The sequence below is a fragment of the Papaver somniferum genome, chromosome 6 (genome assembly GCF_003573695.1).
Source record: "Papaver somniferum cultivar HN1 chromosome 6, ASM357369v1, whole genome shotgun sequence".
Classification (NCBI taxonomy): domain Eukaryota; kingdom Viridiplantae; phylum Streptophyta; class Magnoliopsida; order Ranunculales; family Papaveraceae; genus Papaver; species Papaver somniferum.
This window is the reverse complement of record NC_039363.1, coordinates 177,952,109-177,978,618: the sequence shown is the minus strand read 5'-3', so window position 1 is coordinate 177,978,618 and position 26,510 is coordinate 177,952,109. Positions and strand designations below refer to the sequence as shown.

The window sequence follows — 26,510 nt, the reverse complement described above, 5'->3', positions numbered from 1 at the left end:
TATAACAAACAAATCCAACGCAAACCAATGGAATCAAACGATGTAAAACAAGCTTCAAAATCAAGTTTTGTGATCAATTTTTTTTTCTTTTCTGGAAGACAATGAGAAATCAGAAATGAAGAGAACGATATGAATTTTAACCGAAATTCATATGCAAAACCTTATAACATAAATTAAAATGTCTAAAATTCCCTTGTTTGATGTAATATTGACACATACTTAGCCAAGAGTCATTTTGACGCAAATCCGGGGCAAGCTTACACAAAGAGAAATACAATTTCTCAGGCAAAATACAAGTGTTTTTCAATCGAAACATAGCGACAACTAGATTTCCCGCTCCATATTGCGCTACATCTAGTCTTCCAATCCAAATGGATTGGGCTCCCACCCTAATACTGTATGAAAAAGAACGCGGGTATTACATATCAATTCATCACTCAAGAGAATATGAACGTTATCTGATTAGATTGACATACCTCGTATTGGAGGATTTCGTTTATGCTTGTAAGTATATTTGCAGACGAAACATATCGTTGTTGTTTGTGGATAAAGAATGTTTTACTTGGAAAAAGGTAAAATGGTGTAGTAGGAAGATAGCAAGAGCAAATCGTTTAAACCTTTAAAAAATGCACTATATATGGATGTATAAGTTATTTGAGTTCGAGAGATCAATCTGTATGATTCCAGTCTAAACCAAGAAATTTCCATTTCAGTCTTAGTCGATCACATAATAGGAAAAATGGTAGATTCGTAGGGAGGGAAGCGGAGAAGGTATTGAGATCAATGGAATTGGATGTCAGTGATGAAAACGTGGGGGTACCAAAATACACCACAAACTTTTTCTTAAACAACTTGTATGGACTAAACTCGAATACAATTTAGAGAGTTCAAATTAATGAATCTCAATCAAGGAATTATACGAAGAGCTTATATCTCTTTCTCTCACAATCAGAAATTTTACAAAATCTAATCCGTGAACCTGATTATGTGTGAGAGTTCTTGGACGATCTCAAAAATCAATATCTAAGAATCAATCAAGTCGCATCCAACAAACAAGGATGGATATATCTACTTTGATTGATTCACGTACAACCTATGATATTTCAGTTATAAAGATAAACAATATAATGAGAAAAATAAATAACACAGATACCAGAAATTTTGTTAACAAAGAAACCACAAATGCAAAAAAAAAAACCCGGGACCTAGTCCAGACTTGAACGCCAAACTGTATTAAGCCGCTACAAACACTAGCCTATTATCAGAACTTCGGACTGGAATGTAGTTGCGGCCGAATTAAACCGTCACAGTCGTACTCATTATGCCTCTTGAATCCTAGCAGGACTCAGCGTAAATGATTCCCTTTAGCTAACGTCCTTGATAGCCTAAGAGTTTATTCAACTCAATTGAAGACTTTAAACAGTCTTCCTCCCACAGATAAGCCTATATATGTGATTTCCGTTTTGATCAAAGATCAAGGTGGGGTAGGAAATTGATTACAATAGATAAAGTCTAACAAACCTCAAAATCTAGAAGTCAATGCATTATTAGACTCTACGCCACTGCTAGACACTAATAAATGGAAGCGTAAACTAGAACCTCTAGTTCTGCCCGAGTCTCGACTAGTTACATTAGTCGAGATAGCTCCGACCTTGACCTTTAAGTCATTGTCTGACCTATCAAGTTCTGATTTTTCTCATCTTGATGATATTAATAATGAAACCTTTATAGATGATAGTGGGTTTATGATTTATGATATTATTGCTCCATTTAGCCCTTGTTCATCGAGTGAATTTAAATCAATATCTGTCGCGCAAGATATTTCCTCGGACTTAGAACCATATTTAAGGAGTACAACAACTGTTCAATTCTTCAAACAATCTTTACTAATTATCTGCGAACTTGATTTACTTCATATTCAAGGGTCGAATTATGTTTTGAATAAGGTTGAATTCAGTTTTGGCTCTCTGAGTACTAATCATTATTGCAGCAGGATCATCTTTTCAGTTAAAATGATATGTTGGGTTGATCCCCAACTTTTCAGACTTTATATATATGCTTCACGGGTTACTTTGGGGTTCCAACCTCACCTCATTTGAGATTACGTGCAATTGGTAAGCAGGGAAAAAATACCTTTCGCTTCATAGGAGTCAACCCATCAGATTTGTTCCCTTTTCTTTATCTTTGTTTACTTTTGCATCTTAAGAATTTTCCACCTTAATTTCTACGTTGGATGACTCATCTACATTGAGGACAATGTAATTTCTACGTTGCATAATATGATCAGTTTTTGAGCGGGTCTCAAAAAAAATAAAAAATAAAATAAAATAAATATTTTTTTTATGATATGACCAGCTTTTGAGCGGTTCTTCTTGATTATATGTCTAGTAGTTTATCAGACATCTTTACACCACTGTTTAGTGGAATTGTCTCGTTGTTTACCAGATATCTTTATCTATCCGTTGTAGAACGGATATCTCTCTTCATATCCAGCCGTAGAGCGGATATATTCTTTGTTTTGTTCTGGACTAGAAAAATGCAAGTGTGGGGAATTTGATAAGCACGTGAGTGCGACTCATTTACACCCATAACTACATTAGCTAGGACTCGTTATTTGGCTAATAATGTTATTTTAAGCCACTTGGAGGAATTACAAGGAAGAACTAGTGCTTAAATGATATATCTTTTTGGGAAGAAGAGGTTGCGGAAACCAAGGTAACAATTTATTTTGTTAGTTAATCATTTTTCCTGTTTAAGAAAATCTTGATCTTATTGCATATTTTTTGCTTTTGCTTAACAAAATTTCGGTACAATTGATATGTTCCATTATGATGTATGGATTGATTATTGTGATTCAATTGTTTCATGTTAAGAAAAAGGGCCAATTACAGAATGGTCATACTTTTTATAATTCGGTCACAAAATGATCATACTTTTGTAATTCATTTACAAAATGGTCTTTTTCCATCCGATTTAACACTTTTGAATAAAACGGTGTTATCTTTTTCGAAAATACCCTTCCTAGTTAACTGATTGGTTGAAGTGGTGGTGGTGGTGGTGGAAGCTTAAGAATCTCTACAAAACCCCGAAGGGGAAGCGGTGAACCCTTTGGGTGAATGCGGTGTAACGATCCTGAATGCGATTTTAGATCCTCAATGCGGTGTAATGATATGTAAGTGGCACCACCACCTACAAATAGCACCACCGTCAGAAAATCATAATGAAATCAAAAGTTAAAATTGTGTATGGAAGGATAAATATGAAGGACACATGGGTAATTTCATTAACATATTTAACTGTGAGTCACCACTTAACTCTCTTTTTAACGGAAGTATGATCATTTTGTTAATAGTTTGTTACAGTAGGATGCTTTTGTGAATCGGGTCCTAATACTAGGACTGTTTTGTACATTTTCCTAAGAAAAACTATGTCAATTCTATTGACTTATTGATTTGGTATATCTTCTTTATTGTTTGGTATCACTTGTTTTTGCTTAACGAAATTCGGCGCAATTGTTGTATTTTCATTTGATTATCTTTGTTTCAATTTGTTAGAGCACTGCTCGGTCGAACTCGCAAGCGTTGCTATCTCAAGCTTGTTTGTCAATGTTAGTGATCAAAACTATAAGTCTTGATTTCTAGTATACTTATAGATGTCTCGGACTAGGATAGATTGTGTAGTTGAGCATTAGACTTCACGGCGTTCATCTTGAAGACGAGGAACTACTAAGGCGAGCTTGTGGAACTTCATCAACAAAAAGGTATGTGAAGACTGAAACTCATCTATCACTTGGAAAGTCTATTTCTACTCTATCTCCTATATTGAGACATAAGTCGTCTTACGATATAGTTTTTTATTATACGCATTTGAGATTTCGAGCTGAGCTTAACTCGCTTACATATTTCCCGGAATATGTGTTGGCAAGCTTTCGCTTCGACCAAGTTCATCTTGATCATGTGAAAATCTCCGAGTAACATCTTATATGGTTTGTTTGATACGATCATTTGGTGTAGACTTGGAATGTTTCGTTATGGTTATTTCAATAACTTGAAAATTGCTTTGATCCTAATAGTGTGTGAAAACGGCTATTGTCATCCTCTAAGAAAGTTTAAACGATTGAAATAAGAGTTTAGAACACTTAACCATTATTGGATTGTGACATGTTGTGTACTCTTGCACATATATAATCCATGTCTGGGAACCATAGTATGCATACCCGCATGCGTACCTGTTGGTTTGAGAAATCCGGGAACCTAAGTATGCGTACCCATATGCGTACTGGCGTAAGGTTCATGTCCGAGTTTTTCTGCCGGGATTGATGGTATGCGTACCTGTTCGTGTATTGGCGAAACCCAATTTCAGTCAGAGTATTTCAAGTATGCGTACATGTTCGTGTACTTGAAGGTTAAAGTTCTAAAATCGGTTTAGTACATGAACTAATACATTTATGTATTAAGGAATGCATTGTTTGCAAACCGTGGCTATAATGTTCATGAATTGATTCGAGTGAATCAAACCGATTTTGCTTCAATTGTGTTCTTGTATACTTCTATGAGAATATAACAATTGAACAACTCTTTAACTAGTTTAATTTGAGTCATTTGAACTTTATATGGTTAAGATGAATAAGGTTGATATGAGAGTGTTCATATGTCTAACCTTGGTTAACTATTGTTGAGCCAACATGGTGTACACGTTTAGGTACGGCTACATAAACCTAAGTGAAGGTGCATTTCATTTGTGTGTAATAAGCTAAGTTCGATCTAACAGTTGAAAGATATTAGCTTGAATCTAATCAGGTTTTCATCTAACGGTGAACATTGAATGCTTTGTTACCAAGGTAACTTAGATTGTAAACCCTGATTTGAAAATTATATAAAGGAGAACTCTAGCAACTGGGAAAACTAATCCCCACACCTGATGTGTGATACTATAGTTGCATAAGATAGAGTCGATTCTTCTTTAACCTTAGGTTTTTCACGAAACCCTGTAGGTTAACGACTTAAATACTTCATTGGGATTGTGAAGCCAAACCCAACTATTTTCTCTGTAGTTGCGTGATCTGATCTTGTTGTTTCTATCGTGTTTAGGTACGATATTTTTTAATATTGGCTCGAGATTTAATCTCCTATAGGCAAGATAAAAAGTAATCACAAACATCTTCGTCTCATCGTTTGTGATTCCACAATATCTTGTTTCGCTACCATAAAATTAAGATTATTGTTAGGTGATTGATATTTCTAGGCTGTTCTTCGGGAATATAACACTAGTAGAAAATGGGGTTTTTATAACTCACATCCGAGACCCTCGGTAACAGTAGTTGGACCGTTGACCAAAAATAGCCGTCTCTGATATGATAAAAACACGGAAAAATTCTGAGATGATTAATAGCCGTCTCTGAATAATTACGTTTTTTTTCCTAAAACTGCTACCGATCCTGCGACCCATGAAAACGAATTTAGATATGATACTTTTTTATTATTAGATAGATAATATAAATACATATTTCTCTCTCTCTCATTTTTCACTTCACTTTCCCTTTCTTCTTCTGCTCTCTCGGTCTCCCCCTCATGCGCCTCTCTTATCCATCTTCTTCATCCTCACCACCAAATCGATACTGGAAAAAAAAAATAAGAAATCAATTGAATCATTGCTCTTAAACCCAACCCCTTTAACCATCTTCTTCATCTCCTCCAAAAAAAAATCATCGAATTCTCCGATAAAACCTAGAACTACAGACGTAAGCAAAGAGGAAGAAAACCATTGTTCTTGGACTATATTCTTCTTTTCATCTTTGCATTAAGGTTTTAATTAACTAACCGATCTTCTTTTTATTTTGTTCCGAGGGTTTCGTTTTGTACCACTTTTATTCAGATTTGAAATGCAAATTAAGGTTTCTATTTGGGGATACTGTTAGGGTTTCTGTAATTGTGTTTGTAGAACATTCTTGTCTATTTTCTTTGGAAATCACTCTCTTTCTTCTTCTAATTGTTGTTTTCATTTTCAATTTTTAGATATAAAGATGGAAGAATAATCATGCTAAAAATGGGTGAGTTTTGTTGTTGAATCACATTTTCGGTAATGTTAGTTAGTTTGTTTTATGATTATTTATATCCTGTTACTTGTAATTTTGATTTAAATGGTTTAATTTTGATTTATTTTGGGGAGTTTTCATGAAATTGAAATTTAACTTATTTCGGTTTCTGTAGGAAAGTACAAGTCTCCTGAACAATTATGCACCAGTTCACTGTGATGTGATAAAAACAAGGGTTCACATAGCATGCAACTTTACTGATTATGTGGAAGAGATCTGAGGTTTGGTGTTTATCCTTTATTCTCCTTTTATTTTAGGGGTTTTCTTGAATTGATGGTGATTCTGCATTAAGTTGTTGGTTATTTTTGTGTTGGTGCTCGTCCAAACAAATTTGTACTGTGTTTGTATGATGAATGAACTCTTTTGTGAAGTTCGGTTTTGTAAGTGATAAGTGATAAAGTTCTCAAAATTGCAGGTGGAAGGACTAATAATCGGAGTACTTAGTTTGGGTTGGATATATCTGATATGGTGATAAGGAAGTGCTGAGAACCATGCTTCACTTCTCAATTCTATCACCATTTTTTTTATTATGAATCTGTGTATTTGTGAATCTAATAATTGGTTGTAATTTTTTTGCAGGTAAGGTTCTCACGGATCTTTCTTTCGTGCTGGAAAAATGAGGTGAAACATCAAAGGTAACTATATAAGACAGAGATATTGTTGCTCTCTCTGGTGGCTACACCTTGGTAAGATGTTTTCACATTCAGTTTTTTTTTATCCTTTTTACTGTGGACTTTAAACTGTCTGATTGATATTGCTTAGTGGTGAATATAACCAAGAGTCCATTCTTTCGCTTTTTTCTGGTTGCATCACAATGAAATGATATTTGAATTTTTGTATCATCTTCGCACATTTAGGGTATTTACTTACTGGGTGTTGTTCAAATTTATCAGGGAAGGTGCCACAAAGAACCATATGGATTTGTAAGTTCTTAATCTGTTTTGGTTTCTTTAATTTAGGGCCTGGATTGAATTCAATCTTCTACTGTGTATGTTTATGTTGACAGATCCGCTCCTCTCATTGCAGGCAATAACTAGTTTTCTGCATCCTTTTGACAAAAGTGAATCAGTTCCCAATATGATCAAACTGAAAGTACTTCACTTTTGCTAACTCATTCGATGATTTTCCTTATCATTTCGTTGTAGCACATACTTAGTGGAGTTGCTTCTTTCTTACACTTTTATCTTTCCAATTTGTAGGCGAAAGATTGCCACCCTGTTCAATCTCAAAACATGGAGCTTGCAACGAATAGGTATGTTCGAGTTACATATTTCATATCCCTTGGGTTGTTTATCTACTAAGTTAGTAAATTACCTAGTTAGTTGGTGTTAAATGCAGTATGAAGTCTGCAATGTCAAAAATGCAATTTCATCTGCTATAGAACTAAGAATCCCTTGTAAATGCTTTAAGTTCTGGTCTCTTTTCTGGAATGTGTTGCTATAGGTATTTAGATGAAGTATGAAGTCTGCAATGTTAATAAATTATGTATCACTAGCTATTGTTACCATTAGTGAAATATGGATGAAAATATGGCGAGAACTAAGAATCTCTTGTCAATGCTCCAGTTCTGGTCACCGCTTACAAGTCTTGTGAAATATGTTGCTGCAGAAATATGATGTATGCACGGTGTCTTCAACACGATGTCATGCTTTTGTTTGAACCACTTATAATCTTTAATATGTATGCTGGTATTTGCATTATTTTCATGGATGTTTGACTTCTCTCAGTTAAATCAATTCAGGCTATATAAACTGATTGTATCTATATGGAAATTGACTAGTCGATATTATGATTCAGATCAGGGAAGAGTTCGACGTCGTCGTCGTTTTCCACAAGAACAAACGACCTGACAGTGTTTAGGCTCCCTTTCTTCTAAAACTGAAGGATGTAGTGTCAAAGTGTGTGTGTTAAACTACTGAATTAGTTTCTCAGTCTCTTAAAAGAGAATCTATGTAATTTTAGGTCTGCTAAATCGTGCTTGATCAGTCGAACAAGGATCTATTTTGACCCCTAATGAATTTGGTCTTTCACTTATTCATTTCCATCATTCCATACATTGTAATGCACTCAACTACCAAATTTATATGTAGGCACGCAGATGTCATAGCAGGAGTCCTTGTTGTCTCAGGAATTCTTATTATTCTTCTGGCAAGTTCATTCACATGTTTTTAGTAATGTAGTATACTTCTTATTATTACTCTGGAAAGCTTGTCCAGGGTCGGAAGGTTGAAAACTAGTGTTTCTTTTTGTGTGAAGGTTTTACATATCTCTGGATAGCTTTCACCCACCTCGTTGTAAGCTTTATAAACCTCAAATGCACATTTTATGTTAACTACTCAATATGAGTACAAGTCCATTTATACTCCTAATGGGAAAAATAGCAAGTACACACGAGTTGCATGTATCAAGCACCTTTTGTATCTATATGATTATGTAGTTGTAGTAAACATATGTTCTAAGTGCCTTGTGAGTAAACATATATTAAATCTTGCACAAATTTTATTGTTCTTGTGTTTCTTAGGGTCTTTATTCAAGTACTGTGTAGTTGTAGTACCATGCTTCTTTATGTCATCGTAACACAGGGATAATACCATTCTCTATATGTGGGTACTTCGGTGATTCTTTAAAACAGAGCTAAGTTTTACAGCCTCTACTTATTTGTAGTCAATTATCATGGAATTATCTCATTTCAAAACTGAGCAGCATAATCTTTAATCCCTTTAAGTTGTATTCTCAATTCTCTTATCAAGCTAGTTTATAGTATACTGCCCAAGTTAATTTTGGTTAATTGATGTTGAAAACTTATTTTGCTGCATGCGTAAAACTAGCTACGACAATGGTATGCATTAAGTTGTTGAGATGTTCTGTAAATCAGAAACTTACACATGAATTGTGCAGTTAACATCAAGGAGAACACGAGGTGGCAATACTGGAAATGTTTGTGCTGCTCATCTGGGTATAATCCACAACGAAAGAGCTGAATTAAACTACAACGTACATCTATTTTACTTGAAAGATAAGCATTCCTTCACTTTACTTATACCACCATCTGAGTTTGAATTACTAAGACCTTAATCTGGTATGCTTCTTGTGAGCGAAAGCATACAAAGTTATTTTTGATCTGTGACATATAAAGTTTGATACTAATAAATGAGCTCACTTATAATCTTCTTCTTCTTCCACTTATAGCTCCCCTGCACACATATGATTACTAGTTTAGCTTGTGCAGGTATCTTCTTCTTCCCTTGTATCTGCCTTCGATTTCCCTAAAGCTTCTGTTTTGTTCCAATCTTCTCCTATCGTAGTTATGGTTGTGCGATAACTTTCCTGCAGTTTGTAGCCAATACTGCATGTATTTATATACATCTTCCCCCCAACTAATATTATTAGTTGTTAAGTTACATATGTGATGTGCCCTGCAATAAATTAGCCAACTGTTATCTACATGACCTATATGTTAAATTACCTCACACATGTGCTTTCAGCTACTACCCATTGCTAGAATGTCTATCAAATTACCTCACACTGTTGTACATGACCTATATCTAGTAACTTATTTTGTTCTACCGTGTATTATTGATAGACGCATTTTTGTGTCTAATTTGTCCTCAATGTCCGTATTGTTGGAACTCTATTTTTGTACTAATATTGTGTTTTTATGTATTTTTAGGAAATAAACATTTTTGGAAAATTCGGCTCGAAAAGTTGCCCGGGGCACCCTTGAAGGACAATTTTTATTCGGACTCTCACTATCGGTTAAGGGGCACCTCAGTGGACACCTGCTATTCGCACCCCAGTTCAGGATACTGGGACACCCTTTCTTCTTCGTTTGAAAACTGTTTTTTGGCGGGAAATGAAATTCTCAACTGGCAGAAGTTTGATCACAAAAATGAAGGGGTTACGGGTCAATTCAATGGATGAAATTTGATAGAGAGATGTGATATAGGTTAAGGAACACATTTTGGGCAGTGGGTTCGATCGGAATTGGCTGGAAAACGCGTGATGATACACACACCCAAAACAGAGCACGTGTATTGTAACACGAGAAAAATTGAAGTTCTTGTGTGCATGGAGGAGTTCTACTAGCGTTGAAAGAGTGCTGAGACGTGGAGAAGGCTAACTAGAGCGTGCAGGATCAAATCTAACGTGTGCATGGGCTTAAAAAATGGAAATTATCGTTATTATGGGCAGCAAGGAATATTCGGATTAAATGGAGAATATACACAATAAATGAGGGGATTTTTGGTCCTGAAACACTATAAATACAAGGCAAAACAGTTTGGGAAAGGTTAGCACGGGATTGGGAGAGATTTAGAGCCGAGAGAATCACCAGAAGAGTCGACAGAGAAAAAGTTCTGCTGCTGTCAAAGGAAGAACACGAAGAACATTGTACAGTCCAGGAAAGTCGTTGATTAGTGTCGCATATTTGCGACAATTCTCAGTTCCTTTCCCGCGACGAGCTTACAGCACTTCTGAAGTGCCGTTCTTCCCTACGCTTCTTGTGTGTCGCAAAGGACAGTCTAAAAACGATTTCTTTTTATCTCATCATTTGTACTTAACTTTTGAGCCTTAATAAAATCTTTTGAGTATTTTTCCAACATGATGAGAGGCTAAATTCTTGGTGATTGAGGCAATGGAGGATCTATTCACTCATGTTTGATTGGTAATATTTTTATTTATAATTTTTTTAATTATTTACTTTATTTAATTCACTTGGATAAATATAAAAAAAAAGGATAAAATGGTTTTCTTAATTAGTTGTGAATTAGTTTGATGTTTTATGCTGAGAATAATTCTTTGATAAATCATGCTTAAGGATTACAACTTAATATTTGGACATTTTTTAAATTAAAAAGTGATTTAATAAGAAAAAGAGCTTAATAATAATTTCTGAAATATTATTTATAACCAATCAACTTGAAGTAATAGTGAATCCTGAGCCTTAATCTTTCTAAAATCTTGACATTACTATTAATTTCCTTCATTTATTTATTTGTTTAAATCTTAAAAATAAAAAGAGTTACCTTCACAAGTTCGAAAAGAACCCCTTTTACCACTATCTACAACAACTTTTGAAAAAACATCAAATTTTTGGCGTCGCCGACGCGGACCTGTGCTTAGGTAGAATTTTTTTTTTTAGGTTTATTATTTTTTTTTTAGAATTGTTTGTTTCTTTTTACGTTTCTTTTTGTCTTTGTTTTGCAGGTTCAAAGTGAAAACTAAGGACTTGGAGAGGAAAAAGCTTAAAGCGAAAAGCGAAAAGAGAAGAAAAGAGGACAATTTTAGGATTTAATTTTTAATTCTTTTTGAGTGTGTGAGGAAAAGTGTAATTTTTTTTTATTTTATTTTTTCTTTTTGAACTTTAAATTGGACTGGACATTTGGACTTTAATTTTTAAACCCTACGGAAGGGTACCCTTAAATACAAACTGTATGCAGGGAAGGACGGTGATTACAATATCTCCTCGGCCCCTCGGGTTCGCACACGGCATAGGAGTCGTGTCCCGAGTCGACGACAACGGTTCATCCCCCGTCTGGTACGGGAGGTAAGTCCAATTGAAACACTCGTGAATCCCCTGCAAGCGAGTTACTGTACTCCTTAAGGTGCTAATTGTTTGAGGACGAACCAGACTGTCTTTATTTTCCTAGTAAAGGGCAAGGCCTGGCCTAAACAAGATAAGGGTTCGGATTTCATCACCGCTCCCTTCTTGCCCGCTTTAGGAGAACAAAACCTAACGCGAACCCAAGCTTTAAAATCTGATTAGAAAGAGACCTATAGGGTATCGAGCTTGTTAGGAAAATGTTTCGAAGGATATTGGTTATTCTTTTAGCATACTTCGAAGTTCATGACGATTTTTGTGAGTTGAATGCGTGACTGCGCCGCCTTGTACTGCGGTGAGGCCTTGGGTATCAAAGCTCCACTAAGCTTCCCTCGCCTCGATTCAACTTACTATGACTCGGATTGATTCCAGAGGGGTTTACTTAAATTGTAACGAATTCCCTTTCGAGATATAGAAGCTAGTCTAGAAACAATCTAAGTGAACCATCATGCTTGTTGTTTGCTAGAAATCTCTAGGTTTGTTGTGGTAAAGTCGAGTCAGCCTGCTGTGTGATTGATAGAACCTTCATGTTAGGATTTTTATTTCTTTTTGATTTTTTTTAGTGTATGCCCGATTTTGTTAATAGGGATTGGAAAAGAGATACTCTAGGTCGATTGATTAGCAAAAAAACCTAGTAGTTATTCTGATATAATCAGGGAGCTCGAAGATTGTTCTTTTGAGAGCCCTGTTTTTGGAAACTTCAGTTTTAAGAATCTGTCTCTTCGTGAGGAAAGTACCCCTAGTACTTCTGTTGTGCCAGCGACGGCAACTTTGAAAGATTACATGTTCCCAACTAGGTTCAACCGAGCTTCGTGCATTAAATTTCCAGCCACTACGACTAATTTCGAGATAAAACCTAGTATTCTTCAGATGATCCCTATATTCTTAGGAAAAGATGATGAGAACCCTTATTTCCATATTAGGGAATTTGAGGAAATTTGCGGGACAATTAGAATAAAAGACCTTACTGATGAAGTCTTGAAACTTAAGATGTTTCCCTTTTCCTTGAGAGATAAAGCCAAGACCTGGCCGAACAACCTACCATCTGAATCCATAGAAACATGGCAGGAACTTATCGCTGCCTTCTATATGAAGTTCTACCCTAAGCATAAAACTGCAGCTGTTAGGCAGAACATTATTACTAGTGTGCAACAAGAGGGAGAGTCTCTTTATAGGTTTTTAGAGAGATTCAATGATATCCTATCCCATTGTCCTCACCATGGATTTGATAAGATGAAACTTGTAGAGATTATTTATAACGTTTTAGACTATTCGACCAAAGCCATGGTCGAGTTTATGTGCGCTGGTGAGTTCACTAGTAAAAATGCTGATGATGCTTTTACCTTCTTAGGAGCTATCGCTGAGAAATCCCAACAGTGGGAGTCTTGTGTGGAACCCCCGAAAAGACTCTTAGTCAATAGAAGTAGCACCAATATGGTAGATACAAGTTTTGCGTCAGATGCCAAATTTGCTGCTTTATCTAGAAGGTTAGAAGCGTTGGAAATGGGTCAACCTAAAAATAAGTCCCTTGTTGAACCTAATAGAGCCTCTCAAATCTCTAGTTGTGGAATAAAGCCCGATAACTCATTTTGGAAAGGTCAGGTTAGTGAAGAGCAAGCTCATGATGTCTATAACAATGCTAGAGGATAGAAATCGTACAGTCATGTTAACTCTGTTACGACCCTTATGAGTGGAAGGAAAGTTGATAATAAGGTCGACATACCTGAAAGTGAACATGCTGTAGTTCACCCGTCTGAACCAGAGAATGAAGAGACTGATAGAGTCTCTAAAGAGACCAATGCGGGTCATGTTGAGTCTAATTTTGTTCCCAGAGCCCCATTCCCACAACTGCTAGTTCTGACTAAGAGGGAGTCCAACTTTAATGATATATTGGAGGTTTTTAAGCAGGTTAATATCAACCTTCCATTATTAGATGCAATTAGGCAGATTCCCTCTTATGCCAAGTTCCTTAAGGACTTGTGTAAGCGAAAGCGTAAGCTCAGTGTCCAGAAGAAAGCCTTCATAGCTAGTCACGTGAGTTCTATTATTCAGAATACCACTACTCCTAAGTATAAAGACCCAGGGTCCCCTACCATTGCTTGTACAATAGGTAAGTACCGTGTTGAGAAAGCATTGCTTGACTTAGGAGCCAGTGTGAACTTACTGCCATACCATGTGTACCTTAAGCTATGACTTGGTGAGATGAAACCTACCCAGGTGACACTTCAGTTAGCTGATAGGTCCGCTAAAATTCCTCGTGGTGTGATCGAGGATGTTCTCATAGAGGTCGACAAGTTTATATATCCGGTGGATTTTGTTATCCTAGATACCCAACCTGTCCCTGACCCAGAGAACCAAATACCAGTGATTTTAGGTCGCCCGTTTTTAGCTACATCCAATGCGATCATTAACTGTCGAAATGGTATTATGAATTTGTCTTTTGGTAATATGACTATTGAGCTGAACATTTTTAATATTAGTAAGCTACCCTCTGAACTAGATGACTCGAATATAGAAGAGGTGAACATGATAGGAACATTAGTCGAGGAGTCATTACCAAACACTTTGTTAGAAGATCCATTAGAGAAATGCCTAGCTCACTTTGGGATTGATTTTGATGATGATAATGTGATTAATGAGGTGAATTCTTTGTTAGATTCAACCCCTTTGTTAGATACTAGTAATGGATGGAAACCTAAGTTCGAACCACTACCAGTTTCTAAGTCTACCCTAGTTCCTTCTTTAGAAGAGCCTCCTAAGTTGGACCTAAAATCATTGCCAGATACCCTGAAGTATGTGTTTTTAGGCCTGTCTGAGACTTTACCTGTGATTGTTTCTTCCGACTTGGATAGAGATCAGGAAAGTAGGCTAGTAACCGTCCTTAAAAACAACAAGGAAGCTTTAGATGGACCATAGCAGACATTAAGGGTATAAGTCCTACTATTTGTATGCATCAGATCTATTTAGAAGAAGACACCAAACCTTCTAGGGAGATGCAACGTCGACTAAACCCCAATATGAAAGAAGTAGTTCGAACTAAGGTTCTTAAGCTACTAGATGCAGGCATTATCTACCCTATCTCAGACAGTAAGTGGGTTAGCCCCGTTCAGGTTGTTCCCAAGAAATCTGGTATTACTGTAGTCCAGAATGATAACAATGAGTTAATCCTGACCCGAGTGACCACGGGTTGGCGTGTTTGTATTGACCATAGGAAATTGAACAAGGTCACTAGGAAGGACCACTTTCCCCTTCCCTTCATCGACCAGATGCTAGAGAGATTAGCTGGACATAGTCACTACTGCTTTTTAGATGGATACTCTGGATATAATCAGATCGTTATTGCCCCAGAAGACCAGGAGAAAACCACTTTTACCTTCCCCTTTGGTACCTTTGCGTATAGACGCATGCCTTTCGGGCTATGTAATGCCCCTGCGACTTTTCAGCGTTGCATGATGAGCATATTTTCTGACATGGTAGAACGATTCTTAGAGGTCTTTATGGATGATTTTTCAGTGTTTGGTTCGTCTTTCGATGAGTTGTCATTATTTTTGACTAGGTGTAAGGAAAAGAATTTAGTGCTTAATTAGGAGAAATGTCACTTTATGGTTCGTTCAGGAATTGTTCTAGGGAATATTGTATCTTCAAAGGGTATATAGGTAGATAGAGCCAAAGTTGACCTTATTAAAACTTTACCGGTCCCAAAAACCGTAAGAGATATTAGGTCATTCTTAGGGCATGCTGGTTTTTATCGTCGTTTCATTAAGGATTTTAGCTTGATGTCTAGACCTCTTTGCAATTTGTTTGAAAAAGATGTTAAGTTTGTCTTTGATGATGCTTGTTTAGAGGCTTTCGAGAAGCTTAAGTCATTATTCACTACCGCCCCCGTAGTCCAGGCACCCAAGTGGAACCTACCCTTTGAGATCATGTGTGATGCTTCAGATTATGCTATTGGTGTTGTGCTAGGTCAGCGAGAAAAAAAGTTACTTCATGTGATTTACTATGCTAGCAAAACTCTGAATGGTGCCCAGTTGAACTATACCACTACCGAGAAGGAACTATTAGCCATTGTGTTTGATCACAAAAATGAAGGGGTTACGGGTCGATTCAATGGCTGAAATTTGATAGAGAGATGTGATATAGGTTAAGGAACACATTTTGGGCAGTGGGTTCGATCGGAATTGGCTGGAAAACGCGTGATGATTCACACACCCAAAACAGAGTACGTGTACTGTAACACGAGCAAAATTGAAGTTCTTGTGTGCATGTAGGAGTTCTACTAGCGTTGAAAGAGTGCTGAGACGTGGAGAAGGCTAACTAGAGCGTGCAGGATCAAATCTAACGTGTGCATGGGCTTAAAAATGGAAATTATCGTTATTATGGGCAGCAAGGAATATTCGGATTAAATGGAGAATATACGCAGTAAATGAGGGGATTTTTGGTCCTGAAACACTATAAATACAAGGCAAAACAGTTTGGGAAAGGTTAGTACGGGATTGGGAGAGATTTAGAGCCGAGAGAATCACCAGAAGAGTCGACAGAGAAAAAGTTCTGCTGCTGCCAAAAGAAGAACACGAAGAACATTGTACAGTCCAGGAAAGTCGTTGATTGTGTCGCATATTTGCGACAATTCTCAGTTCCTTTCCCGCGACGAGCTTACAGCACTTCTGAAGTGGCGTTCTTCCCTACGCTTCCTGTGTGTCGCAAAGGACAGTCTTAAATCGATTTCTTTTTATTTCATCATTTTTACTCAACTTTTGAGCATTAATAAAATCTTTTGAGTATTTTTCCAACATGATGAGAGGCTAAATTCTTGGTGATTGAGGCAATGGAGGATCTATTCACTCATGTTTGATTGGTAATATTTTTATTTATAATTTCTTTAATTATTTACTTTATTTAATTCACTTGGATAAATATAAAAAAAAAAGGATAAAATGGTTTTCTTAATTAGTTGTGAATCAGTTTGATGTTTTATGCTTAGAATAATTCTTTGATAAATCATGCTTAAGGATTACAACTTAATATTTGGACACCTTTTAAATTAAAAAATGATTTAATAAGAAAAATAGCTTAGTAATAATAATTTCTGAAATATTATTTATAACCAATCAACTTGAAGTAATAGTGAATCCTGAGCCTTAATTTTTCTAAACTCTTGACATTGATATTAATTTCCTTCATTTATTTATTTGTTTAAATCTTAAAAAAAAAAAGAGACCTTCACAAGTTCGAAAAGAACCCATTTTACTACTATCTACAACAACTTTTGAAAAAACATCAATTATGAACTGAACGAAGTCATTGTACTATTGTTGATTTTATTTGCAGGAAGTCGCATGTAAACCAAGGACACAACACATGGATGCTCTGCTTGATATCATTTGTGAAATATTGTTTTTTTATTAGTTGTCTATTAGTTTAGCATGTTGTTATCAGAACTTAACAATCTTGGACATGTATTCTCTGAACTCAATATTTCATTTTTTTTTGTAGTTTTACACCCAATGGAATGAATGTTAAAATTCTCAGTTAAATTTGAAGTTGCACTTTTCAGTAAAATTTGATTTGCATTTGAATTTCAGTTAAATTTGAGTAGCATTTGAATTTCAGTTAAAAATAATCAAAGATTTGAAGAAGAAGAAGATTTATCTATTTAGTTTTTGTATCTTGTGAATTTTCTACGAGGTAGGTTCTTTGACAGTCTTGTAGGCACGAGATCATACATGATTTTTACCATTTTCTCTATAAAACTCAAAGGACAATAGATTTTAATAAAGTATTTTGATTATAAATTCCTCATAAAAAAACTCTATAATCCTACCAAAAATAAACACAAATTCGAGATGTATAACATCACCGTCTAACCCTTTGGCACAACAACATGAATTTGAATGAGCTCTAACGATATCCCCTCCAGTTCTCCCGGGTGAACCGCCGCCTCGAACTACTACGAACATAATACCAGAACAACCATAATAATTCAAGTGGGTTGGTGCAACCCAGAACCAGATTGGATCAAAGTCAACACTGATGGTGCTGTTAGAGGCCATCCAGGTATGGCGGGAGCAGGTTTCATATGCAGGAACTCGAATGCGCAAACAATAATGGCTCTTGCTCAACCTGTAGGATTAACCTCAGCGCTCACAGCAGAAACCTGAGCAACTGTATTAGCAACCAGAACTGCATGGAAAGAGGATGGTATAAAGTGGTATTTGATGCAGATTCTGAAAGTCTCATACACTTCATTAAAACTCCAACAGAATCCCCTTGGTATATATCCGAAATGGTTGCAGAAATCAAACACCGGATGCGTCAAATTCCATGTTGTGCTATTCAACACAATTACGGAGAAGGAAACCAAGCAGCAGATGGTCTAGCGAACTATGCGGCGGACAGTAGCCAAGCTGGAAACTATTCAACCTCAATATGGGACCCGGCGAATCGGCTTTTCTTAACCATATTCTTTACCTCAGCAGCTAGATACTCAAGAACAGCGGCGAGATAGACCGGAGCACCGGAACCAACACCGGAATCCAAGGATGGGTGCCCAGTATTTCTTATTGATATATATTCGAATGTGGTTATGATCTGTAGGGAATGAATGGTGGTGGTTGTCAACCTTGAAGTGAGAGAGTAATTTTGAAAAATATGATAAAGAGATGTGTTTCCTTGAACTGTATAGATAGGAATATGCCTCCATTAAATTATGAATATCATTTGGTCCAGATTGAACAAATTTGTATAGAATCTGAGGGTCTTTGTGATGGCGATGGAACTTTTAAGGATGTTAACATAGGCGAGAATATTTTGTGGCCACAACACTATGTTTGTCCAATTGCCATAGATGATATTGGTTTTTAATGAAATTGCAATTCTTGTTTTCTGTGGAGGTACTGACTTTTTAATGAACGCTTTGAGTTTGATAGATCTATACGTAAGATTGTGTCTAAATATATCGCGACGTATCCTCTATCCATGTAATATGAGGATTTAATCGTCATTCAACTAAACTTTGAGAAAACTCAAAATTCTGAGAAAAGAAACACAAATTCGCTCCCGCTGGAAGAAAAACTTCATACGGATCGATGACATGTAAAACTAAAAATCATACGGATCGATGACATGTACAGAATTCTAACCGTCAGATATAAATCTCAAACTCAAAAACTCTATTCCCACCGAACAAATTTTGATTGGTTAAAAACAAACTCTACGGATCGCCTTAGCATATCATTTTCTAACCCTCAGATCATAATCTAAATACAAAAAGTCATACGGATCGATGACGTGTCTCATTTCGCAATTTGAGTATAAATAACCACCATTCTAGTCCAGAAAATTTCACAACTTGAAATCAAATCTCAATTCATTCTCAAAGACTCCTTTTTTTCTTTTTTTCATTTAGTTTTCAGAAGCTTAATCTCTTTAACAAGAATGGAAGGAGGAAAGGTTGGAAAGGGAGGAAGGAAAGGTGGAGACAGGAAGAAAGCAGTAACAAAATCAGTGAAAGCTGGATTACAATTCCCAGTTGGTAGAATCACTCGTTTCTTAAAGAAAGGTCGTTATGCTCAACGTGTTGGTTCCGGTGCTCCGGTCTATCTCGCCGCTGTTCTTGAGTATCTAGCTGCTGAGGTAAAAATTAAAACTCAATCTCTAATTTTTATTTTCAAGATTTTGATTTCGAGACAATTGATTGAAACCCTTTGGTTTGAGATGTGGGTTTTGCTCAATTTCTGATTTTGGATCTGGGTTTCTGTTTAATTTGATTTTGATTGTGTTTTCATAGGTTTTGGAATTGGCTGGAAATGCTGCCAGGGATAACAAGAAATCAAGGATTATACCAAGGCATGTACTATTAGCAGTAAGGAACGATGAAGAATTGGGAAAGCTACTCGCCGGTGTTACTATTGCTAGCGGTGGAGTTCTTCCAAATATCAACTCTGTTCTGTTGCCAAAGAAGGGTCTTGACAAGGAAACCACTACACCTAAATCCCCTGCTGGAAAATCTCCAAGGAAAGCTGCTGCCTAATTATGATCTAGTTCGCTCGCTTTTAACTTGTCTGTGGACAATCTGCTATGTAATGAAATCTGGTTTTTGGGGGGTTTAGTTTTTATGATTTGAAATCACTTTTGGGTTTCAATGTTCATAGCGTTTATTAGAATGTAGCTAGCTAATCAATGGAATCGCTCTTTTTATCCCTATTTCTCTCTTTATGGATGATATTTTGTTGAATGATCCCTTTTGCACCATATCTGAATTTGAGAGCTGTGATGGTTATTAAACTGGAAGATTTAAGAAGCTGGATGTTGTTCAACTGCCTACTTCGTATACATTCGGCATTTTGATTAACTGCTGCTGTAAATTGATCATGGGAATGTCTCAAACAAAACATTTGTATTTTGCATTTAAAGTGTTTGGTTAAATGATTTTCGATGATCAGTGACCTCTTTTATGACAGGATGTTAATGGGAGACTGACAAGGCATTATCATTGACGGTAGTAGTCATAAGCTACACAAAGCTTACAGAAATTTTCCTATTAGGGCCTCACATTATGCTCAGTTTTATACATCTTTCACCTTCAATCACAGAAAGTGTTTAAAGTCATGTAAAGGATAAGACCCAAAGGACTAAATTTACAGCCTTGGAACCTCAAGGACAGTTGAGAATCTGAGAGATCAATAAAGGCATCGCGAAAAGGTAGTGTTGCCTACATATCCACCAGTCATCGCTCTACGCACATTGGCCTCAAAGGTTTTTGGGTTATCCCTCAATACAGCTGCTGCTTCGTGATTTAACGGATCCTCATGATTAGGATGCTGCAATTATATGCAAACTGTTAGGATGCAATCTCAAACAGATCAAGATGCAGGATAGAGGATACAATACTCTTTTAAGGATGAATTTCAAGATAGGGCGCAATCCAAAACATACCGTTAAAAGAAAATTGAGTCCATAAATGAGTGTGTTTATGTTGAGGACAGGTTTCCAGTCTTCACGTAAGATATTGAGGCAGATATTTCCCTCCAAGTCAATATTAGGATGGTAAACCTGCCAGTAAGTAATTCTCGAAAGTAAGACATAGGCACAGAGTAGCACAATGTAAACTGATTAAATGCATAAATCAGAATTTCAACTGTCCATAGTTAATCTATATATGGTTTCATGTGTGCATGTTTCAGTTGGAGGGAGGGAGAGTAAAAACCTTTATTAAGACGCAATTCTCCTGGACTATGCTTCTTGACGGGGGCTCTCCCATTGGCTTCTCTTTGCTTGTCTAAGTCGTCTTTCACCTTAAAAAGCCTAAGCATTATTCCTACAATAACAGAATGCGAAAACATAATGTAGTGTGTTAGTATATTCCTTGCAACATAAATTAGTATCTCATGAGGTATTTCTAAGACAACAACAATCACGGCATTACAAGTCAAAAGTATCAAAAAGAAACCAGCATTAGCTATCGAAAGCAATCATGGTTATGTTTCTACCTGGATTTATAAGCCCCATTCTCAACAAGGGATCTATGAATAGCTTACCTATTAAAACCGCAAACTTGTATTGAATTGAATGAATAGCTTAGTTCTACAGCATGTGAGTTTATATAGCTAAGAGTTGTAGCTAAATATAGAAAGAGAGAAGTTTAGGCAAGAGTCGCAAGGTAGTGTCAACATAAAGCTATGCAAAAGTGAAACATTAAAAACACAAAAAAAATCAAATAACTCTATGAGGTATGCATAGCAAAAGTAGGGATAAACCTTCACTAACCAAACGGTCCTACGCTAGAAAACTCTTGTTCTTCAAGCTCACAACTCAAATCTTCACCAAACGGTGGCTACTTCTTTTCTCTCGCTCCTTATATTCTTCTCACGGCAGCAAAAAAACTCTTCTCTCTGTCAACTAAGATTTATACAAACTAGATTTTGTGCCCGTGCTACGCACCGGACGGACCCGAAAGCCATCTACCTGATTTTACTTGTAATCATATTTTTGGTTTGGAGTGATGTGGTTTCGCCTTGCCTCGTTGTGCATTTAGATTTGGTGTGGCTCGGCTTCGCCCCGCCTCATCCCATCCCATGCATTTTTTATTAGCTGTGACTCGGCTTCGTCTCGCCCGTCCCGATGCACGCTTAGAATTTCTTATGCTTATGCCTTTTGGTTTTGTAATTCTGCCTTGGTTTACAATGACAATAACAGTATCATATCTAACTTAAGCACACTTGATCATGGGACCATATCCATATATGCCATGACATGAGTTCTCAACAAACTATTACCTTGCTTTGAGAAATAAACTTTTGCATTGAGAAAAAATTGTTTGGTATGACAAACTGTGCATGACACTTAGGCCTTAGCGGTTGCTAATATAATCTTCTCCACGCAAGCTTTTGATTTATAGGATGATACTAACTGTAGTCCCTTCATACATAATGACTGCATAGAAGAGCATCCATGCACTTTTTTACTTCGACTACCGAGGAATCCATGTTCGTTTATGGTAGCAATTTGTTATGGTAGATACGGACACTTGAAATGCTTTGAAAGCTTCAGTCCAGTAGCACATTAAGAACGAATAAAAATAATATTTCATTCCAGCTTCATTCATACATTCTGCTCAACCATTTTAACCATCACTGCAGCTCATATTCATTAGCAACATAACACATCTTCAACTGCAGAAACAACCTCACTGCAACTATTACCAGTCTCCGTTTCACATTCTCTAATACAGCACTGCACCTTTACAATTCAGTTCCTACAGCTTCTAACCAAGCTACTTCTTCCTAGCACCAAACCCGCGTCAACCATCCAACACCACAAATCCACTATACAGCCTTACTCCTCTAGAAGCAACTTACACCCTGTTGCTTCACGGATCAAAACAACAGCACCAACACCATCCAGGTCTTGTTCTTATTGAGACTTAAGTTAGTCGCTGTCGGAACCTTGGGGGAGAAATGGTAGTTCAAAGCTTTTATCAAATGTTTTCCCTATAATTAACTAAGCCCCTAATTCAAAAATAATTTAAGCATTGTTAGGTCTACAGGTGTAAATCGGGGATCAACAATTCAAGGTAGTGAGTATGACTGGATCGGTTCACGGAATTCCATAACAGCAGTAAATTCATTATGATGGAACATCTTTATAAACCAAGTGCAAAGAATACTCTACTACCAACAGGCCAAATCCTGTTAAACAAACCCCTTTGAGGGTGGAGCTTCTTTTTCTTCCTTCCTCTTCTTTGACTTCCTTTTCTTAATCTTGTGCAGCATCGTTGCCACGTTCAAGGTTTTCATCATTTTCAGCTTTCTTATCTTTGCCTAAAACAGTTCCAGCATCAGCAATTTCCCCAGGCTTCTTTTCCAACAGTCCTTTAAATTGCTTTTTTAGCCTTCATCTCAACTTCCTGTTTCACGACAAATGATTTTAAAGACTACAAACAAATTATAAGAATGAGTGACTAATTACCAACTTGTTCCTTTTGGTTGAGTTTTTTAAGAGATGCTGTTGCGTCAGGTTCCGAGGATTTGTCAATGGTTATCATCTAACAACGGTCAGGAAAATAAGTCTTCAGATTCTGTAAACTGAAGTATGGGGAACGGAAGAGTATTCTTCTGAGAAGCAAATGGAAACTAAAAAAAGAAGCACCAAGTACCTTCTTAAAATCACTCCTTGCTTCCTCAAAATTTCCAGCTGACATGTGTGTCATGCCACGACGATATAGAGCCTTCACATGTCCAAGACTTGCTTCTAAAACCTGCAAGTCCAGATATCCAGTTAGGATTTCATATGTTTGACACACTTAAAAAAGTTATTACGGAAAAAACTAACTAAGAAGGGTGCACTCATATCATGCAAAGTTGACTACATATTACCGAACTATGTTGAAACTACTTGAGCTCTATAATAGAGAGGAGAGGAGGGTTCCAATGACATATTACAGTTACAATCATGTGACAGTCAAAATTGTAAGTATAATGTCATTCTAAGAAATCTACAATCAAGGTAAATATGATGCAAGGTATTTTTCAGAGTTTAAAGAAAATGAGTCAGCAAAGTGAGTATGTGGATTCATTTAAAAAATGGGACAGATAGTTGGGACTCGGGAGAATGAGACCCGTGACAGATTAATTTACATATCAAATCATGTGAATTTACAATTTTCATCTATTTCAAGCGATACCCATCTGTAAATTTATTATGATGAAGTTTTTTTTCCTAACAGCTCATTTCTTCTTTCCAGGAACATATTGTTGCCATTGTGTCCATTCACGATGATATAATAATTTACCGTTTTGAATAAAAAAATAGACTTTAACTAACTGCTCTTTCTTGTCCTCCAAAAACACATCTTTAGCAATAATTTACAAACCTACCAGGTCTCATTTGGTATTGTTGAAGTCTAATGGGAACGTAAACCCCTTCAAATGTGTTCAAATCTACTTCATGCATTTAAATGGAACAACAAATTATGCGAAACCAAACCAAAAAGTCAAAAATTGAACCTGAGTTTCTCCTAGACATTTCCACAAACACATTAAGCTCTGAATTTAAATGTTCCTTTACTTTTTTGAAATCCACAACTGGCTGGGGGAAAAACGTAAACACCCATACCCATTAACTTTTTTTTTTTTTTTTTGAAGGAAAATAAACACCCATTAACATATCATGCTTACCAAATGCAGTTTCTATCTTATTTTGCTCATCAAGTTCGTGAATCAAATCCAATTCCTCTCCTCCCAGAAGCTGCTTATGAATCAACATAACCCCTGCAGCCAATAAGATAAAATACATCACCGCTAACCATCACAGTAAGCGACTCTAGTTGATAACATCAGAAGCACAACTCCTTTAATCCGCATAGATCAATACAATAATTATAGATAAGGTTTTGGGGGGAATTGATACGAACCATGGTTACAGCATCAGTTGTTTTTTTTTTTTTGAGTCCTTATAAGTTTAATACGCCCCTCAGTTACTTTTTAATATGTCAGTTTTTATAAATAAAAGTTTCAAAAAAATAGGTCAGTTTCCTAATTGAAGTCAAATGTTATTTTAATTTTTTTGGGACCACTTTTCTCTTAATTTCTTTTGATGACAAGTGTCATGTGGACCACTTCACTTTACCTGTTTTGCTAACAAGTGTCATGGAGACCATTTCACTTCACTTCTTTTATTGACAAGTGTCACGAAGACCACTTTCAATGATTAGTTTTCTTAATTTCCTTAAATTTCATTAAAAACAAAACTGGTCTATTAAAAAATAACGGAGGAAGTAATTAATTAATGCCTAAAAGATCAATTCCTAATGGATCTTTTCTCCGTCTCATTGATTCAGAGAAATAAAGAGACGGAACAAAGTTAGGGTTTACCAATACATAATTGGATTTGGCTATTTAATCTCTTCTTAAAAAACCACTCCTACAAAATAAAACAAAACAAACAATAATTAGAACAAAAATTATGTTGAACAATCAACACATGATCGATCAGAAAAAAAAAACAATCAGAACATACGAACCAAGAAGAACAGAAAGACTGAGAAGGAGAACAGAGAGAGAGAAGTGATTTCTTTGTAAATATTGATTTTGACTCAAATATTAGGTTTTGGGTCTAGATTCTGAGGTAAGTAATGTCCACACCAACGTCGTAACTTAACGTACAGTTAAGTATCCAGTGTGAACAAAGTGTAAGGAATTATTTAGGCACAAAAGCTGATAGAAGTGTTGTATACCCACATTTACGCTAACAACGTTATAATCGACCAGTTAAATACAAGGTGCAATAAGAGTGTAATTCAGATTTTATAGTTCGACCAATAGAGTCCCGACACTTGTCGTCACAGGGATTGCTCTTTTTCAAAGCTTTTATCTAATTTAATTTGAGAGAGATATCACACTCACCATGCGATGTGGGAGCTTATATGATTTAGTGTTTTAAAGGAGGGGAGATCTCGTTTCCTTTTCCTACCCTAACTAGCCAGGGAAACCTGACTGTTGGGCCATAGGAGTGACCAGCCCAAGTCCAACAACGATATGCATGAAGTCCGTGTATACTTGAGAAAGCCTAAAAAGCTTACAATGCGTTTCCTCTATGTTTTCTCAACTCCGACAGATTACAAATTAATGAAACATATCTGCTGAACATATTTTTTTCATGAATCATAACACCCAGAATTCAAGATAGTTTAGCAAATCAAACAGTTACAAGTAGGCTCAATTCTAACTCCACATTCCGTAGTTTTTTTTTTTTTTTTTTTTTTTGCTTCATCAGAAAACGATACGGATGGTAAAGAATCGTATTCAATAGAATACATTTGACAGGGTTAATTATCAAAAAAAAGAAAAAAGAAAAAAGAAACTATCTGCATTTGAAGCTGTTTTATTAAGGATTAACTGTGAGGTATCAACATCCAGTCAATATGTCCGAGTGGTTAAGGAGACAGACTTGAAATCTGTTGGGCTTCGCCCGCGCAGGTTCGAACCCTGCTGTTGACGACAATTTCATTTTTTTTTTTCCAGATAGGACACATTTTAAGATTTCTTAAAATATCCATTACATCAATCAGAATTAATCAAATTTGCTCTATGTGCCAAAAAAAAAAAAGGAACAAAACAGTATTATCACGGACATGTACAAGTATCGTTTGTTACTTTTTAGTTTGTTTTTTTTTTCTTCTTTGGTTGTCCCTTTACTGCTGCAGCAGTTATCTAGTTTAGTTCACTATCTCTTCCTTTTCCTGCAGATTGTATTTAAAGGGACCTGAAATTTTACTCCAACCTAAAACGAAGTTACTTTTGCTTTTTCAATTTGGGTTAT

At 36.2% G+C, this 26,510-nt stretch overlaps 1 protein-coding gene, 2 long non-coding RNA genes, 1 other non-coding gene and 1 pseudogene across 6 annotated transcripts; 3 read left to right on the top strand and 2 right to left on the bottom strand.

Moving 5' to 3' along the window:
* Positions 1-6,214: 6,214 nt before the first annotated feature.
* On the top strand, positions 6,215-7,007 carry LOC113286481. 2 transcript variants are annotated; one of them, XR_003329318.1, is made up of 3 exons: positions 6,215-6,315; positions 6,674-6,780; positions 6,952-7,007. It is a non-coding gene; the product is annotated as an uncharacterized LOC113286481 (long non-coding RNA). The 2 variants fall into 2 exon arrangements; XR_003329319.1 differs by lacking the exon at positions 6,215-6,315 and adding an exon at positions 6,517-6,562 and having other exon boundaries at positions 6,988-7,006.
* Positions 7,008-19,042: 12,035 nt separating this feature from the next.
* Positions 19,043-19,927, top strand: LOC113290243 (histone H2A.1-like). The gene is made up of 2 exons (XM_026539841.1): positions 19,043-19,325; positions 19,480-19,927. The coding sequence occupies exons 1-2, from the start codon at positions 19,128-19,130 to the stop codon at positions 19,720-19,722; spliced, it is 441 nt and encodes a 146-aa protein (XP_026395626.1). The 5' UTR covers positions 19,043-19,127; the 3' UTR covers positions 19,723-19,927.
* Positions 19,928-20,185: 258 nt separating this feature from the next.
* Positions 20,186-26,510, bottom strand: part of LOC113290239 — a 44,556-nt pseudogene continuing 38,231 nt past the window's right edge.
* LOC113290242 lies at positions 21,815-24,629 on the bottom strand. 2 transcript variants are annotated; one of them, XR_003331519.1, is made up of 4 exons: positions 24,604-24,629; positions 24,368-24,460; positions 23,347-23,448; positions 21,815-23,097 (listed from the first exon to the last, which is right to left on the bottom strand). It is a non-coding gene; the product is annotated as an uncharacterized LOC113290242 (long non-coding RNA). The 2 variants fall into 2 exon arrangements; XR_003331518.1 differs by lacking the exon at positions 24,604-24,629 and having other exon boundaries at positions 24,368-24,523.
* TRNAS-UGA lies at positions 26,107-26,188 on the top strand. The gene has a single exon. It is a non-coding gene; the product is annotated as a tRNA-Ser (tRNA).

Bases quoted from the DNA above. Each gene is read 5' to 3' on its own strand.
- LOC113290243 (XM_026539841.1), top strand. From the start codon at position 19,128: ATGGAAGGAGGAAAGGTTGGAAAGGGAGGAAGGAAAGGTGGAGACAGG. The intron at 19,326-19,479 runs GTAAAAATTAAA...GTGTTTTCATAG, and splicing joins TTGAGTATCTAGCTGCTGAG to GTTTTGGAATTGGCTGGAAA.